The sequence below is a fragment of the Cyprinodon tularosa genome, unplaced genomic scaffold (assembly GCF_016077235.1).
Source record: "Cyprinodon tularosa strain WSP-4 unplaced genomic scaffold, ASM1607723v1 ctg250, whole genome shotgun sequence".
In the NCBI taxonomy this organism is placed as follows: Eukaryota; Metazoa; Chordata; class Actinopteri; order Cyprinodontiformes; family Cyprinodontidae; genus Cyprinodon; species Cyprinodon tularosa.
The window spans coordinates 118,810-136,343 of NW_024038929.1; the positions used below are offsets into that span (position 1 = coordinate 118,810).

General features: G+C 40.9%; 1 protein-coding gene across 1 annotated transcript in view; it reads right to left on the bottom strand.

Moving 5' to 3' along the window:
* The window catches only part of grin2ca (glutamate receptor, ionotropic, N-methyl D-aspartate 2Ca), a 125,060-nt gene that overhangs the window by 79,782 nt on the left and 27,744 nt on the right, over positions 1 to 17,534 (bottom strand). Inside the window, exon 2 of the mRNA XM_038288306.1 lies at positions 2,692 to 3,142. Coding sequence (XP_038144234.1) covers positions 2,692 to 3,132 — 441 coding nt within the window. The 5' untranslated portion in view covers positions 3,133 to 3,142. The remainder of the gene's footprint in view (positions 1 to 2,691; positions 3,143 to 17,534) is intronic.

Genomic DNA, 17,534 nt, shown 5'->3' on the forward strand with positions numbered 1-17,534 from the left:
TTCCCAGCAAGAACTGTATATTTTAGTGGGATCATAATCCTGATGAACAGATCATGTTTGGAGGTGGACTTTCTCACTTAAAAAAGTGTTAAAACTATTTTTCCAATTCACAAAATAAATAAAACCAAGCTGCTCTCTAGCTTGAAGCTACAGAACAGAGCCGACAAACAACCGAAGCAGCAAAGCAGCTCGATCACGCCCAGATTTCTGCGTCAGTGCGTTTGGGACGCTCACAAGGCCTTTGGTGTGAACGCAGCAGGAGTAGTAGAGATGTTCTTCTTCGTCTAAATCTAAATGTTCATGGTTTTTGTTATTTCTTTTCATAACTTAATTATATAAACTTAACAGAACCTCAGTGGAACATTACTTTGTTTTATTCAACATATTTTTCCAGAATACGGTGAGATCAATGCACTGATACCATATTTGGTGTTCTTCCACATAGACAAAATAGTACCATTGACTAATGTATTGTTTCATCACATACATAACAGTTTTAAACTAATTAATTCTGTTTTTTTCATGCATTCAGGAGCATTGGGGCAGACTAAACCTTCAGCAAATCCCACACAGTAACATAAAGATTTTTTTTGACATCTTTTATTGATCGTAGTGTTGGAGTCATTTGCATATCTCAAGAGACAAACATGGATTGATTTTTAAACTATCGATAAATCCCAGCATGGCGTACACTCTGCCCGAAATCTTTTAAGATCATCTATTTGAAAAAGAATTTCCCACGGCATCCATTTCTCTGCCAGCCATGCTTCTGTAGTGCTATCTGTTGCAGACGACAGTTAAAATGTCACCGGGAGAAAAGCCTTTTAAAAGGATCGCGATCCGTCCCTGTGGCTGATCCCTCTGTGGAGAGTATTTGTGCCTCCTCCATGGATCATTGCTGCTAAACCTCCCAGCTTCAACCCAGACAAAGTTTAAACACTCATATGTGTCACAAGCATCTCTTGAGCCTTCTGCCACGCCTCACCTCTCACAACATATGGCACAAGCACCGACGGTGACTGCTATGAGGATCAACAACTAAACCACAGATTAAATCTGAAAGGTTTCCGGTCTCATTTCTTAACTTCCATAAATATAGTCCCTCTGCACACAGACTGAGCATTATAAAAACAAAAGTGTTTTTTTGTAAATGTCTGTCAGCTCAACACAGTTGCTGTCTAATCATTTGATTGAAGCAGTTTAATTTTTTCTGCAATCGGGACAGTTATTAATATGTAGGCTTTAATTTTGAGTGAAGGATTAAAGGAAAAATCCGCTCATATTCAGAATTGAAACTTCTGAAAGTTCTTTAAATATGAAATTATGACATAATGTTCAATAAATTATATATATTTTAAATTCAGAGTAATTTTCATGTGAATGAGCTTTACTGGAGGCATCCATGTTTGTCAAAGAACACTACTGCCACCTACTGGTTAGTGACGTCACGGTGCGGTATCGGCTGTTGATCAAGTCCCAGTGCTGTATCTGGTGTTTGTCACAACGCGCTATTATCCAAGTCATCTTGAAAACATTCTTCCAAATGTTGGCTACATATTACGGGTTTTTTCTCTGGCCAGAAGTTCAATGGCAAATCCTCCCTCTTCAAGTTGGCGATCCAACGACCAACCCGTCATTAATGGAAAAGGTGAAATAATTGATTAACTAATTTTTTTTTTTCACTTTTACCCGATGTATTCCAGCATCCAGCTGCTATGCACGTGGGTTAAATTTTCTTTAACGGAGAGTCTCCAGACTGATCTGCAAGTGAAACCTTGAAAGCTCGTGAGATCAGGATGGTCTCACGAGGCTAAGGCCCCGTCCACACGAAGACGAACCCTGGCCTAAACGCACAAAATTTTCACCAAACCAGCCTCTCATCCACACGAAGCCGGCGTTTCGGGGGTCTGTAAACGATCTTTTTTTTATTCAGCCTTCAGAGTGGGAAGATTCTGAAAAGCCGTTTTCGCGTTTCCATCTTTACGCTCTAACCGCATATTTTTTTTTTACACGCATGCGTCATAGCGTCGCCTCTAAACACGCATGCGCGACACAGTATCACAACAACAATGGCGCCGTTGCTGCTAATGCTACTCACCCTGCTGTCGGGCTTACAACAGAATCTTCTTCTTCTGGAATATCTCCAGGAAGAACAGAGCAATATTGACCACATAGTTCAGCACCTGAATTTGACTTAACCACGAAAATGGACCCGCAGGGCAACCATGGATAAATATTAGTGCGCATGCCCAGCATTTCGTCGCTTATTTTTGCTTTGGCACCACAGCGCCACTTACAGGCCTGGCATACATTTTGCAGCGTTTTCATGCATTCGTGTGGACGCTTACATTTATTTTACGTCTCCGTCTTTACGGCAAACGTTTTGGAAAATATCAGCGTTTCGTGTTCGTTTTGACTTCGTGTGGACGGGGCCTAATATCACCCAGCCCTACTTTGCAACTACAATGTTGGGGTTAGAACTGCGTTGTTTTGTGTTATTTTGTTATTACGTCAGAGCTGTAATAAGTAGGTAATAATTTATCCTGCTACACGATTGAACTGTTTTTTCAACATTGTCTCACAACCTAAAATAGTTTCAAAGGCTACCACATCCAGCTTTAGTGTTTTGTTTTGTGACTTGTGCTTGTACATCGTTTTTTTGCGTGCCCCTTAAACTTTGCCCCAGCTGACCTTGTATGGTAGGACCACCGCAGACCCTCCACTGATGCCCACAATTGGAACGGCAGTCTGGGTAGAGATGAAGTCAAGAATTTGTGCCACTGCCTCAGAACCAACGTTGTCCTCGAACACCACACCATGGACCCGGTTAGTGGATAAGGTGTCACAGATTCGGGTGAGCAGCGCCCGTGGGTTGGTGTTGTTGACCAGCACAGTGATGGGGTTCACCTCCAGGGGCAGATCCATGAAGTTCTCGCGACTCAAACGGCCCTTGATCTCCGTCTGGTAGGCCGAGCCGCTAAATACCACTGCTACGTTCACGGACGGCACGGGAAACCCGAATGGCCGACCCGCACAGGAGGGGATTGTGCAGAAGAGCAGCAGCAACAGCGGCAGCGGTGGCGGCCACCATAGGGAGTCACTCCAACAGCCCAGACGAAGGCCCATCTCCATCACCTACTGCCTGCAGACAGGAAAGAAGTGAGAGAAAGAGAAGAAGTTTAGAACTTTACATCAATGTCAAAGAGACTCCCCTGTTTATCAAAGGACAATTATAACGTTTATCTTGATCATTGCTCTAGCAGGAAAGTTGACTAAAGCATCAATTAACGAGGCCTAGAGCGATGCTTTAAGGCGACATAAATACAGGAGGGAGCTCTGGCCAGGCTGTGGCGTCTCAGGCCGGCAGCTGCCACCCTGCTGTTGTTGTATTCAGCCTGCCAGCCCAACAGATGGTGTCCAGTGTTTAATGCAACAAATGGAGAACAAGAGGATTTGGATTTTCTTCTCTCGTGACATTATTTTTAATGCTGTTACCTCATTTTGTCTGCAGTCTTCTTTTGCATGCTGTTCTCTCTCCTGACTAAGATTTTGTTAGCTTTTCTGTTTCACTTTCTCTGCTTTTTCATGATCAGTTTCAACTTTAGGAATGATATACGGAACTATTTAAATGCTATTGGAAAAGTTTGCAGTGTTTGTGGGGTTGGTGTTGTTGCCAGGCAGCAGTTTGTGTTGAGCTTTCAGACGGGGCTGAGCTCTCTGCCAAATCCGTCACAGTAACGTTTGTGGCTCTTAGGGAGAACTCCTCAATGGTTCCCTGTCACAGGACTCTGATCCACCATGAGATGGAATCCCATTGGGGCGAATATATTGTAATCCCTGGGTAATCCCTGACAGGCGTGATGCCTTGCAGCTTGATTGTAGTTTAGAAACTTTTGTTTAATTCTGCTCCATGTCTGAGGCGGTGTTTTTTCCTCAATCCAGTTATCTCACATCCTAAAATACAATTACGCAAATGAGGGCAGGGGCTGGGGAGACAGGGTGTTCTACTATTGATGACACAAATTTGTATACACTGTACAAAATTTTGACTAGTTGTGGTTGGTGCACCTGTTTCCCCTCTAATGTACAAAATGTGACAAACAATAAAAAATTGATCACAAAAAAAAAAATTACGCAAAAAAAAAATCCGGAAAGGCCATGGAGGGAATTTTGTTCCATCACTGTTGCAATGGAAGAGCACAAGAAAAGCAATTCAGAAATGAAACACAAAAATAATTAAAAAAATCTTCATCAAATAAGCTTTTAAGGGGAACCTTATTTTTTTTTAGGTTTTATTGCATTCTGAAAAACTCACATTGAAAGAAAAGACAATTAGAATAAATTAGTCTTTGGCGCTCAGACCTCGACAGGAAACATAGCGCTTAATTTGGATAAATATGCATGAACAGGAGTAAAGAACAGGGTTGTTCCCCCCCCAGGCCTGAAACTGGTGGTGGAGTGGAGATAGATGAAGGTGGTCAGTCTGTAGACTGCTGGTTAGTGAGACGGTCTGCTGAGCTTTATGGGGAGATCCAGTGGACTGAGCTGATACTAGAGCTTCACTCAGGCACCTGGAAGATGGAAGTCCAGTTTGGATAACACAGGATGAGTGAACCTGTCCATTATGACCTAGCATAAAGCGACAGTGGAGAGGAAAAACTCTCCATTGGGAAGAAACCTCTGGCAAAACCAGGCTCAACATGCCGGACCAGCTGAAATGAGACGCAGAACGCAGTAAGAGTCCAGGAGGAATGAAACTGATGAAGTTTTAGCTACGATGGTGGAGGAGGGGATGGAGGGGGGTTGAAGCGTGGTCATCTGAATGAAGTTGCAGATCGGAGGCCTTTTAAGATCAACTTTGGATGCTGATTGGCTTTCGTGGCGGCATGGTTCAAAGCTAATTGGCGGTCGTAGGCAGATGAAGGCGAGTGCTCAGTTTATTCAGTTGAACTTGCGCCTGGGCTCCATTAAAGCAATTCTTTTAGATATTTTAAATTTTTTTTAACAGATTTAATATTGTAAAGTTTCATTTTTCCAGATACAATTTTACAAATTGCATTGATTTAAATTTAACACATTTTCTGCTTCTGGGGGCAGCCTTTCCTCCGGAGTGAGGAACAAAAACATATTCCTTGAAGAGTGTTTCTGTTAATGGAGAATTGAAGAGGACCTGATCTGCGAAATGCAATTTGAAAAGAGGGAATTCCTGAAACTCAACCTGAATGAAAAAAAAAATGTATAAAATTAAATAAAAAAAAAAGGAATTTGTAATAAAAAAATGAAAAATTGTGAACACAGCAGTTACTCTCAAAGCAGTTTTTTTTTTAAAGAACTTTTTAAAAGTTTTATTTCCGGATTGCATCTTTAAAAATGTAAAAAATATTTTTAACATTTCAACAAAAATTAAAAGTAGCCTTGTCTTGTGATTATAATGGGGGGAAAAAACACCACAAACAATGCTGCAACAGGTATCTACTGGGTTCCACTCCCTATGCAGACCTTCGCTATTAATATTTTGACTAGGGTCTGGACTTCAATGCATTCATTTCAATTAATTAATTAATTAGAATCAATATTAAAACATTTAACAAATGTATGCAATTAAATGCATTTTCTTATATACATACTAAAATCCCAAGCGGGAACCTTTGTAGTCGCTGTTTCTTGTACACCTGTAAATCTGACAGCATCACAGGTGTTGGTCCACAGACTAAGAATTATCATGGCTTGAACCGATTACAAGTTCTACAGCGAGGTGTACTTACTGAATTACTGTAATCGGCATGGACATCTAATCTGCTGTGGTACGGAAACTGTGATCACCATAACAAGAACTATATATCTGAACTAGGGGTGTAGATCACATCCATCGTGGCAATTCGATCCAGTATCGATTTCCTGACCCAACGATTCGATTATTTTCGATACTCAAGAATACACCACGATACGATTCGATTAATAGATAAATTTTTATTTTTTAGACCTTACAGGCTAAACAAAGTTTCAAGTTTGAAATAAATCAATGAAAGCTGTAATATCGTCATGAATTTTTTTTTAGAATCAACAGCAAATAACTAGGGTGACCATATTTTCATTTGGGAAAACCAGGACACCTTGGAGCGTGGGGGGGGGTTGATTGAAAGAACAAATGTCTCATCATCGGGAATTGGAAGTTCAGTTTAATATAATACAACTCTGTGAATAGTTCCGTCTGAAATGAATGAAAATAGTTGTTTTAATGGTTATTGAGTCAGATATGTGGCGGTAATGTTTGATTTAGCTAAAGGTTTTAATCTGTTACTGTATAAATGAGTTTGGCTGTAATTTAAGGACAGATTCTAATAGATCTGCAGAGTGGGAACTATAAATCTGATAGGAGTTAAATTTTTTTTATTGTTGTTTTGCACAATATGCTTAACTAAGTATTTTTTGTTGTTGAATATTAGAGATTTTGCAGATATATTTTTATACATACATTGTTTAGATTTACTTATATATTTCTAACCCTTTTATAGAATAGAATTGAAAATCCCTTTATTGTCCCACAATGGGCAAATTTACAGCAGCAGAAAGATTACTGAAAATGGTCACACAAATGAGGACCTTAGAAAAATGTATAAGAATAACATAATAGGGAAGAGTTAAAATATAAACAATAAAATACTGTAAAGTGTTTTAACAATATAAAACTGGAGAATAAATAACCAATATGCTGCTATGGACATTTTTACAATAATGGATATTTGAAAATAGCAGCAACATCAGAGTTGTGCAGAATGACAGCAGCAGGTTATTTAACTGACTAAGGTTTCTATCATTACATTTGATTTTATTTGTTCCTGCTCCCGGTGGTTGGAACATTTATTCCACTCTGGATTCTTGTGAGTGTAGTCTTTGTTCACTTTAACTTTTAAAAAAATATATAAACAAACAAACAGTTTTAAAAACCTCGGTATTGATTCTTTCCCTGCTTTGTGTGTCAACTTTCACGGTTGCTAAGTAACAGAGCATACAACGGTAAAACCCGCTGAAGGGTGGACCTGTTCAAATTTACAGCCAAAACTCTTCCGGCCTCCTTATTTTCAAGGACTTCGAAGGATCCAGTCTAGGTAGACCGCGTCCTTGGAGGATGCAGGCCAGGTTTTCTAACAGAGCCTCTGATTAAGAACAGGGCTGCCCGCACTGACGCGGCTCAGGGATTACGTCACACGGAGCGTCGTGCGCAGTGAAATCAGGACATTTCCTCACTTTCTAAAAAAAACCCGGGACGCCCCGGACAGGACGTGAAATACGGATATGTCCCGGGAAATACGGACGTTTGGTCACCCTAAAATAACAGAAGTAGAAAAGTTGCATCAAAAAATACTGCAGAAAATCAGTGCAATGAGTGCAATTCAATTAGGGATGCATGATATTGGGATTTTGGCCGATATGCCGATTTTTTAAAACTCATGTAGCCGATAACCGATATAGATACCGATGTTAAAGCTGGACAAAAATAAGTAGTCATTGAAAATAGCAGTTTTGTTATCCATTTCTGACACTTTGAAAAATAATATACTCAAATATATTTTCATATGCTGATATCAAATAGATTTTTAAAAACGCGGTATCGATCTATTTTACTTTCAAAATCTCGTGAAATTTCATCGTTCTGTTACAAACTCTCGTGATATTTTGCAAATTCTTGTGAGATTTTGTTAGTAAAATAGATCGATACCGCGTCAATATATCAACATATAAAAATATGGCAACATTTCGTGGATTTTCGGGGGATTTCGTAGCATAACGATGACATATAGCAATATTTCATTAGTAAAAGAGTTTGATATGGTGTTTTTAAATAGCAAGATATCAGCATATGAAGATATTGTGATATTTTAATGTATCAATATTTTTTCCCTCGTCTTTAGAAGTTTTTAAGTCTGCAAAATAGAACTTTTTGAGGAAGAAGAAGAAGAAGCAGTATATTTTTTTTTAGACTTTAGAAACTCAGAAGCTGATCAAATATCGGGTTAAATATCGGTGGGGTGGCCGATGTCCGATATTCAGTTTTAAGGCCGATACCGATAGGGGGCCGATTATATCTTGCATCCCTAAATTCAATACCTCGGCTCCAGACGCCCCCCCCTCCAGACGCTCCGCTGCACCTCTCCCAGATTGTAGCTGACCGCAGACAGTGCCGCAGACAGGAGGCCGGCTTGTTTTGTTTTTATGACCGAAATTGCGGAAAACAACTCGTGAAGTTTGACCCGCTAGAAGAGCGAGGTGCGCGAGAACGCTGGCACCCTTTTTCCACTTGGATCTCCGCTCTTTTTGGCCCTCATGTCCCTCCGTCGTCGGACTAAACTCGCCCCCACTTCCTCTCCGCCTCGGCCGTATCTAGACCCACAGCGTGTAGCCCAGACCACGCTTCAATACTGAGCATAATTTAAAAATGTCTGTGTCAAGCTCACTGCAACACACTGCTGTAAGAGTATAACCAGGAAGCGAGGTAGGAGGGCAAAATAGGTTTAGTGCCACCGCAGCACGGGAGGGAGAATTACACCCAGGAGCAAATGGATAAAAATAGACCGGAGGAAAAAAAAAACATGAATCAATTCTCTTGCGGACGTATCGATGCATCGGATCGTCGGCTGTTGGATCGATGCATCGATACAAAATTATTATTATTTACACCCCTAATCTGAACAGTAAGGACGGAGCCAGAGAACATTTGTAAAATATTTAACTGGCATAACGAGGAACATGAGCCTCCATTGATAGCCTTAAACTTTTTATTTTTACAACATGCTGCACATTAAATAGCAATTGTTACTCTTCCGAAGGGAATAGTTTATACAGAGCTGAATTGTTATAGTTCTGTCAGTGTTAGAAATTAAACTTTATCTTCTGTTTACAGGCAATACTGTACATCCGTCCGTCCATTCGTCCATCTTCTTCCGCTTATCCTGGGTCGGGTCGCAAGGTTAGCATCTTCAGTAGGGAGGCCCAGACGTCCCTCTCTCTAGCCACTTGGTTCAGCCCCTCCAGGGGAATCCCAAGGCGCTCCAAGTCTAGCCGAGAGACATAGTCTCTCCAGCGTGTCCTGGGTCTCCTCCTGAGCATCCTCCAGGTGGGACGTGCCTGGAACACCTCACCAGGGAGACATCCAGGAGGCATCCTAATCAGATACCCGAGCCACCTCAACTGGCTCCTCTCGATGTGGAGGAGCAGCGGCTCTACTCTGAGTCCTCCCCGGATGACTGAGAAATGAAAAAACTTACTTCAGCCGCTTGGATCCAGGATCTCGTTCTTTCGGTCATGACCCAAAGCTCATGACCATAGATGAGGGTAGAAACGTAGATCGACCGTTAAATCGAGAGCTTTGCTTTTTGGCTCAGCTCTCTCTTCACCACAACAGATACATATTGTACACCTTGTTGCTATATATAGATCAAACCATATGGAGGGAATGTCAGGAATCCAGTTTGTGTGGTCTGTTTTTGTGTCTCCTTTCCTCATCCACCAGGTGGTGCCCTGTCCTCATTGGGTCTCCCTGCACACCTGCAGCTCATTTCCTCATTACCTGTGGAGTGTTCTTAAGCAGCTGACTGCCACTACCTGGACGCCAGAGTGCTTGCCAATACTGGGTACTCTAGCCATGCTTAGTTTAGCAGAGTCTAACCTGAGTTTTTGTTTGCCATTTTTGGATTTTCTAGTCAAGCTAAGTTTTTCTGAGTCAGACTGAGTTTTTGTCAACCTGAGTCTTAACTTTGTTTTTGTCTTTGCCCCTCGGCAGGAAGTCATCCTGCAAACTTGATTTGTTCGGTCCTTCTCTCTCTGGAAGGATCAACTGAGCTTCTAACTGAGCTGGGGTTCCAAACAGGAAGTTTGGATCCACTTTCCCCAAGAGATCGTTTGAGCTTCACACCAAGCAAAGGTTTCATCAGCACCGCAGCCCGTTCAAGTACTGCATGAAATCTGAGTGGCAGTCAGCTTCTCCATTCACCAGGGAACAACCGCAGTCTGAGTAACCCAGTCCACCCATCTCCAAGCAAGACACTCTCTGGTACAATCCTCTCAGTCTGGATTCCATAAAGGACACCTTTCCCTGGAGAAGTGAGTCTGCAACCTCTAATTCTAAGATTCAAATTTCCCACTGAGCCTGAACTAACCGCAGTGTCTTCCCCTCACCTTTCAGTCCCTGTTGAGTGGTGTTCAGAGCAGCACTGGATTCACCATTCTCAAATGAACCTGTTTAAACTTTTCCCTGGTCTCTCCGTTTGGTCTTCTGCATCTTGGGGTCAGACCTTAGATAAAAATCATGACAGGGAATTGTGCCACAACAAATATTCATGTACTGTTCACTTCTATAGAGGTAGTTTTACATTGAAATTTTGTAAAATATCAGGTGTTAAAAAAACCGTTGGATTAAAACACACACATATATATATATATATATATATATATATATATATATATATATATATATATATATATATATATATATATATATATATATAATGACATGAATGAGATACTGCATGTTTTGTACACATGGGAGAGGAATGCTAGAAAAGAAAAAGCCTGAATGTTTTTCTTCAGATTAAACATTTAGAAAAACTCTGGGGGAAAAAACAGATAAAGGTTTGACTTGGATGTGATTTGATCCACCAGCAGATGGGTGAGGGGTATGCCAGGAACTGGTGCATGTAGTGGGAGTAAGTGGGACGGTGGTGGCAGCAAGAGGTGAGGAGTAGAATCTAATTTAAATGCAGCAAGGTGAGGACAGTGATGTTTCTGAATCCATTTACAAGTGACAAACTCAATTATCTTAATGTTAATTGATAACCTCATTTTGAAGAATGAACAGGGACGAACTGACTGGGTATTTTGCCCATTGACAGTTTGTTTTAAACGCATGAGCAGCTCTGTCGCCCGACTGAAGGGCATTTGGCTTTGACTGGAGGTCACCAATGCGAAGGCTAGGAAATCTAGACCCAAACTATTCTGAAACATGAGGGTTCATTTTTATTTGATTCATTGATTACATTTATTTCACTCATTGTGTTTAAACAAAAAAATTAAAAACAAAAAATTGGCTTTCTTTTTGCAAAAAGCATCAGCGCAACTCATAAAGCATTCAAAAATAAAGAACACAACCAAAGAAAATGAAATGAAATCATCATTTAGGTCTTTTTTCTGCATACTCTTATAACAAAATAGAAAATTTCACTATTATGCATTTAGCTTTTCATTTAGTCATGACAGTGAAAGTTTCTCCAACATTAACTTTAAATGCTGATTTGTTCTGCATCTTGTATCATTAGTTATTTAAACTAATACCATAATTTAATGCAACAATTCCATGTTTTCATTGCAAGAAAATTGTCCTCATCTAGCTTAACAAGCTCACATTTGTCCATTAATTTCACTCACGTTGTTCGGCTAAAATTATTCTTGTTTTAAGGTAATGGAACCCCTATTTCTCATTCAGTTTGAATGCATTCAAGCTGAACAAACTCAGTCAGAGTTTGCAGCTTTCTGCCATTTTTGGCCACCGTTTTGCTGCTATGTTTTAATTTGCTCAGAAACGCAACACGATAAGCCCTCATTAACATCCTTTATGGACCCTCAAGCCCATATCAACCTTCAGTGCTAACCTGACTCCGCATATCCATCTGGAAACCTTCCATTAAAGTAATTTTGGGAAGGGGCGAAAATACTGGTTAGCTGATTGGCCTATGTTGGTGATAGACGGGCCAAATGAACCAATCAGATCAACGAAGCATATGACGTACTAACAGAGCAACGACGAAGAGGAGCCAATTGATAGATCAAACTCTTGCCGAAACCAGTCGGGAGAAGAGCAAAAACATCTTTTACTCTGAGAAAAGCCTCCAGAGCAGTGTTTTGCTCTTCTTTCAGTTAAGAAATACTCTGTAATTCCGATAAAAGTTGCTCGATAGCCACGCTAACGCTAGTTTCATCGGCTGAAGCCGCCATGTTCTTTAGACTGAACTGTCGCGCTTCTCGTTGCGTCACACCTCAACCCGCCTCAAAGCCAACGCTGATTGGACGTTCGTTTGGTGAACGGCTCCAAATTTTCTTTAACAGAGAGTCTCCAGACTGATTAGCGAGTAAAATCTTGAAATCTCGCGAGATCAGGATGGTCTCACGAGGCTACATCAGTGCATCACCTCTCTTGGCGATCCTGTAGCTCAGTGAGGCACTGGTGATCAGAGGGGCATCACTTCACCAGTGCATCATCAGTGCATCAGGGTGAGCGTGATTCGCCAAGTGTCTCATTGCATTGCATCATGCCAGATTCCTTTTCTGCCAATTGCAATCATAACGGTGCAAATATCTTCATTTCTCATCAGGTTGAGTCTCATCGCATTCCAAAAAGCACATCCTTTTATCTACCTAGCATAATTGTTTCCATTATCTACCGGTTACCACAGTTCTGCTTTCTTTAGCTTGGACCTCACCTAGGGATGGGAATCGAAAACCGGTTCCTGTTCAGAACCGGTTCCGTATTTTCCGATTCCATGGCATCGTTTGGCAGCTCGCTGAACGATTCTTTTTTCGATTCCCGCAGCACCAGAGCCTAGAGCGCCGGCTCTGGGGAGCACGGCTTACGTCACGTTTTTTACGTACGTTACGTAAGTTACGCAAGTTACGCAAGTTACGCAAGTTGGAAGAACTATTCGAGGAGGAAGACAACGAGCTGCGGTCACTTTGTGAATCAAAGCCCCGTCTTTCCTTAGCCCAGAGGGTGGATCAGGAAATCCAGCTCTATAAAAGCTTGCCCTCCATCCCCTGCAGGGATAGCGCCACACTGTGGTGGTGGAACAAGCAAGATACGCTGCCCTTGCTATCTGGACTGGCTGAAAACTACCTCTGTGTGCAGGCTTCCTCCACCCCATCTGAGAGGGTGTTCTCCACGGCTGGAGACACCATAAGCCCTGAAAGATCCCGTATCCTTTCAGAAAAAGCAGATATGCTCATCTTTCTGCAAAAGAACTGTTAATTTTCCCTACTACTGTTTTATAATTAGTATTTTTTGTTATTTAAAATAGGTTATTATCCCATAATTTGTTATTAGACATTGTTGGTAATTAAGTTTGTTCTTGTATTCATTTTTAATTTAAACACAGATGTTACTCCAGTTTCACATTTCCTGTGGACATCTTGATCTTGTTGAGTTTGTAAGATTGTGCAATAGTTAAGTAAACAAAGTTGATGCTGATAATCAAACTGTTTGTTCTCCTTTTTTCCCCAAATTGGAATCGAAAAAAGAATCGATAAAGAATCGAATCGTTTCATAGAATCGAAAAGGGAATCGGAATCGTGAAAATCTTTTCAATTCCCAACCCTAACCTCACCCCTCTTTTAGGGGAATAATGCTATAAATCTCTTCATCTGGCGCATGTAGACTCAAATATTGTGTTTACTGTCAGGCTCCAAGTGCCAATAACTTATTTCCTTCATGTCAATAAAATCTTTCTAACTTTTTCTTTCCTCCATGTGAGTCTCTGCAGGTGTAATTGATATTAGTGAAAAGGAATGAATCAAATTATCGTATATTGTTCTACCTGAGGGGTACAGTGATAACTGTGCTTTATCTTTGCAAATTATAAATCATCACCTCAAAAGTTATAGACTTGGTGATCCTGTTAAAACATCATTGGGATACATACATCTGCACTGGCTTAAAAATCCTTTTTCACATTGAAAAAAGGTTAAAGGTCAAGAAATGACTTTCTCAACTCTAGAATAGATGCCTTTGCTGATATGACTGCTGGTGTTTCGTCTCTTTAGAATTATTTGTCACTGTTGAAATCTGTTTTTTATTTTGTTTTTTAAATGCAGCTACATCCATCCTGTGTTTTCCCTTCACGCCGTCTGTTTGGCTCTCAGCTCTGTAGGTAGAATCAGAAAGGAGGGACAGGTTGCTGCTGACGTCACAGCGCTGCTCCAATTCCCTATGAGTCACTGGGTCCCTGCTGACGGAGGCTGTGGAACATTTGTGATAGGCGCCTGCTTTCTCCCTCCTTTTATTATTACTTAGAGGTATTGAGTTAGCTTATGAATACAGTAGAATAAGAGGAATAAGAAGTATTCATTACATTTTAACATTTGAAACAGTGGCAGGTTCTTATCCTTATTAATTATGTCACTTGTTTAATGAAATATATAAGTTTATTGGTAACTTGTGCAATTTGATTTGATGAGTGAAAGCTCTGGGAACTAAAAAACTCTTTGTTTCTGTTACAGTTGTGTGGAGGTTTGACGGAGGACCCAAATGCAGACTGAAGCTGAAGGAGGTAGCTTGCAGATTTATCATCCAAAAAGAAGAAACAGAAGAAAAAAATCCAAAAATATAAATCCAAAAAAGCTGAGAAGCAGGGAATACTCAAAACAAGGGGCAAAGAAATGACAATAAACCAGCAACAGTGACTGAGCAGGAGGTGTATATATGGGAGAGAGAAACAAAGACCAGGCCAATCAGCAGATTGGGAGCAGATGTGGACTGAGGAGACTAGAAGGGAGCTAGGAGAAAGGAGACTGACACAAGAGGGCAAACAATAAATACCTAAGAACTCAAATACAATCAAAAATAACCCGAATTACTAAAAATGGAAATAAAACCAAATGAAAGCTCAAAACTTAAACAACGAAAATGTGACGAATTCCTAATTTGATATTTTCAAGCAGTAGCCTAATTACAGAAGCAAATGGGATTGACTATAACTATCAATTTACTGATAGTTTCAGAAATGTGATACTCTATACACCATGATACACCATTCAGTTCAATTCAGTTTATTTATATAGAGCCAATTATACGTTTTCTATCTAAAGCCAGGCTTACGCTGTACGACATTTTGCCCTTTTTGGGCTGATTCTAGCCTGGTGAGACCATCCTGATCTCGCGAGCTTTCAAGGTTTCACTCGCAGATCAGTCTGGAGACTCTCCGTTGAAGAAAATTTGGAGCCGTTCACCAAACGAACGTCCAATCAGCGTTGGCTTTGAGGCGGGTTGAGGTGTGACGCAACGAGAAGCGCAACAGTTCAGTCTAAAGAACATGGCGGCTTTAGCCGATGAAACTAGCGTTAGCGTGGCTATCGAGCAAGTTTTATCGGAATTACAGAGTATTTCTTCACTGAAAGAAGAGCAAAACACTGCTCTGGAGGCTTTTCTCAGAGGAAAAGATGTTTTTGCTCTTCTCCCGACTGGTTTCGGCAAGAGTAGCCTGGCTTGTGGTTGTGTTTTCGTCATCGCTCTGTTAGTACGTCATATGCTTCGTTGATCTGATTGGTTTATTTGGCCCGTCTATCACCAACATAGGCCAATCAGCTAACCAGTATTTTCGCCCCTTCCCAAAATTAGGTTTCCAGATGGATATGCGGAGCAAATCCATCTGGCGGAGTCAGGTTAGGCTGATTCTCCAGTGGTGCTGGAATTTTTTCGATCAAGCCGACTTTCAGCCTGATCGTGCGTCCTGCATCGTGTAATGTACGGGGGTAACGAGGGACAATTAGCCTCTAACGACAACCTCCCGATCAGGAATCTTGAGGTCCAGAAAAAAATCAAACATGTTTAAAATTCAGTCAGCCATTGCGAGGTGTACGTGGACAAATCCTGCTGTTGAAGCAGAGCTGCGAGCAGATTTACCAAAACTTTGAGCGCTGCACATGTGCAAACAAGGGAGTTCTTCCTCTTCTTCTTCGAGATTAACGAGTCCGACCAGCGCCATCTCTCAGCGCTGAGTCTGACGGGTGGTTTTTGGTCGTGCAGAGCGAGCAGGTAGATCGCATCAGAGCGTCGGGCTGCGCAGTGTGAGAACAAACATCGTGAGCTGTGAACTTTTAAAACCTAAGATTTTGAGTTGTAGCTGTGTGCAACGATTGAAAATATCATACAGTGTATGCCGGGCTTAAGGAAGACCGGTTGATCGCAGTGAATACACATGTAGTAATGCACGAAAAAGCTAAGAAATTCAATTCAGTTTATTTCTATAGCTCCAATTCACATCATGTCATCTCAGGTCACTTTCCAGTTCACCAGATCATCCAGTCAGATTGATTCAAAGTTTTCTATCTAAGGAAAACCAGCTGATTGACTCTTCAGCAATCCCTCACACTAATCATGCTTTTAGCGACAGTGGAGAGGAAAAACTCCCTTTGAACAGGAAGAAACCTCCAGCAGAACCAGGCTCAGTGTGAGCGGCCATCTGCTGAGGCCGACTGGGGTTCAAGAAGATAAAAAAAAAAAATAAATAAACCATGTTCTCATAAATAAAACAGCTGCTTCCTTATTTAATCCTGTCAGAAACACTACTTTAAACACCAAAACCAAAAAAAAAAGTAAATTTCCTTTGCTTAGAGAAAAACTGCAATAATTAAAGCATTTTTTTCCCTTGCCTCATAACATTTTCATTGCTAACTTATGATTTAAGTTAACGTTGAGTTTGACAGAGACGAGAAAGTTTCTATTTTCTTCTTTTCAGAAGGAGTTTTTCTCTCGTTTCCTTTGTGTCTCACTTTATTGATTAGAAGCGCAAACAACATTTAACGACGTGCAGAAATCCAGGCTTTATGGTTATTAAAGAAAGGGGATGCTCATCGCTTATATTTGTTGTTTGTATAGTGAAAATTGTATCCAGTTAAATAACCATGGCGATGGGAACCAGTACCAAGCATCAGCCTCCTGTGCTCCCAGTCGGTTTCTGTTTGCTAATCAGTCTTTGCCTGACACACATTGCAGATGTGCTTAACCCCATCTAGTGGGTGATATACAAAGGAAACAGTTTCTTTACATAAATGATGGTTGACTCTAAGGAGCTGCAGGGCTTTGATCTAGTTTTATCAAACATTACTCACCAGTGTTTCCTCAGCTGGGCAGCTTGATGTGGTTTTATTTTACAGTTCTCTTATTGTTTCTCAGCTGTTTTCTTTAGTACCATTTAAAAAACTACATCTCCAATCTCCTCTACAGAGAGCTGTGTTTCCTCTAAAGGTGGCCATTTTAACCAGATGAGATATAAGGTGTCCTTTATCAGTGACCGGTGTAATTTTTGCCATGTGATGCCTGCAGCTTGTTAGAAAGACCCTGCAGCGGTAAATACATCTGGCTCAGAGGTGTGGCCTCATCTGCGCAGTATTTAATGACTGGCTTTATATTCTGGGCATGAAGCCTCTGCCTGCACCTGTCCCATCCCTCTGTCACATGATCTGACTCACCCATGCATCTGCAGCAGGTTACATCTGCCGACAAATCCATCCTCAGCATCATTAACGGTAGATAACGGTCGAACAAACCGCAGAGAGAGGCTGAGGTCACTCCACAGTCGCTCTGCTGGTTTGATATATCTGATTGAGAAATAATATTGATTTTCTATAAATTAATCTGCTACAACCTTGTCTCTCCTTGCTCTGAAGTTAAGAGGGCAAAGTTATATGAACAATCGAATTAAAAGCAAAAATCTGCTGGATTATCTTGGACTCTGCAAAAAAAAAAATCTAGAAATAAGTAAAAATGTCTT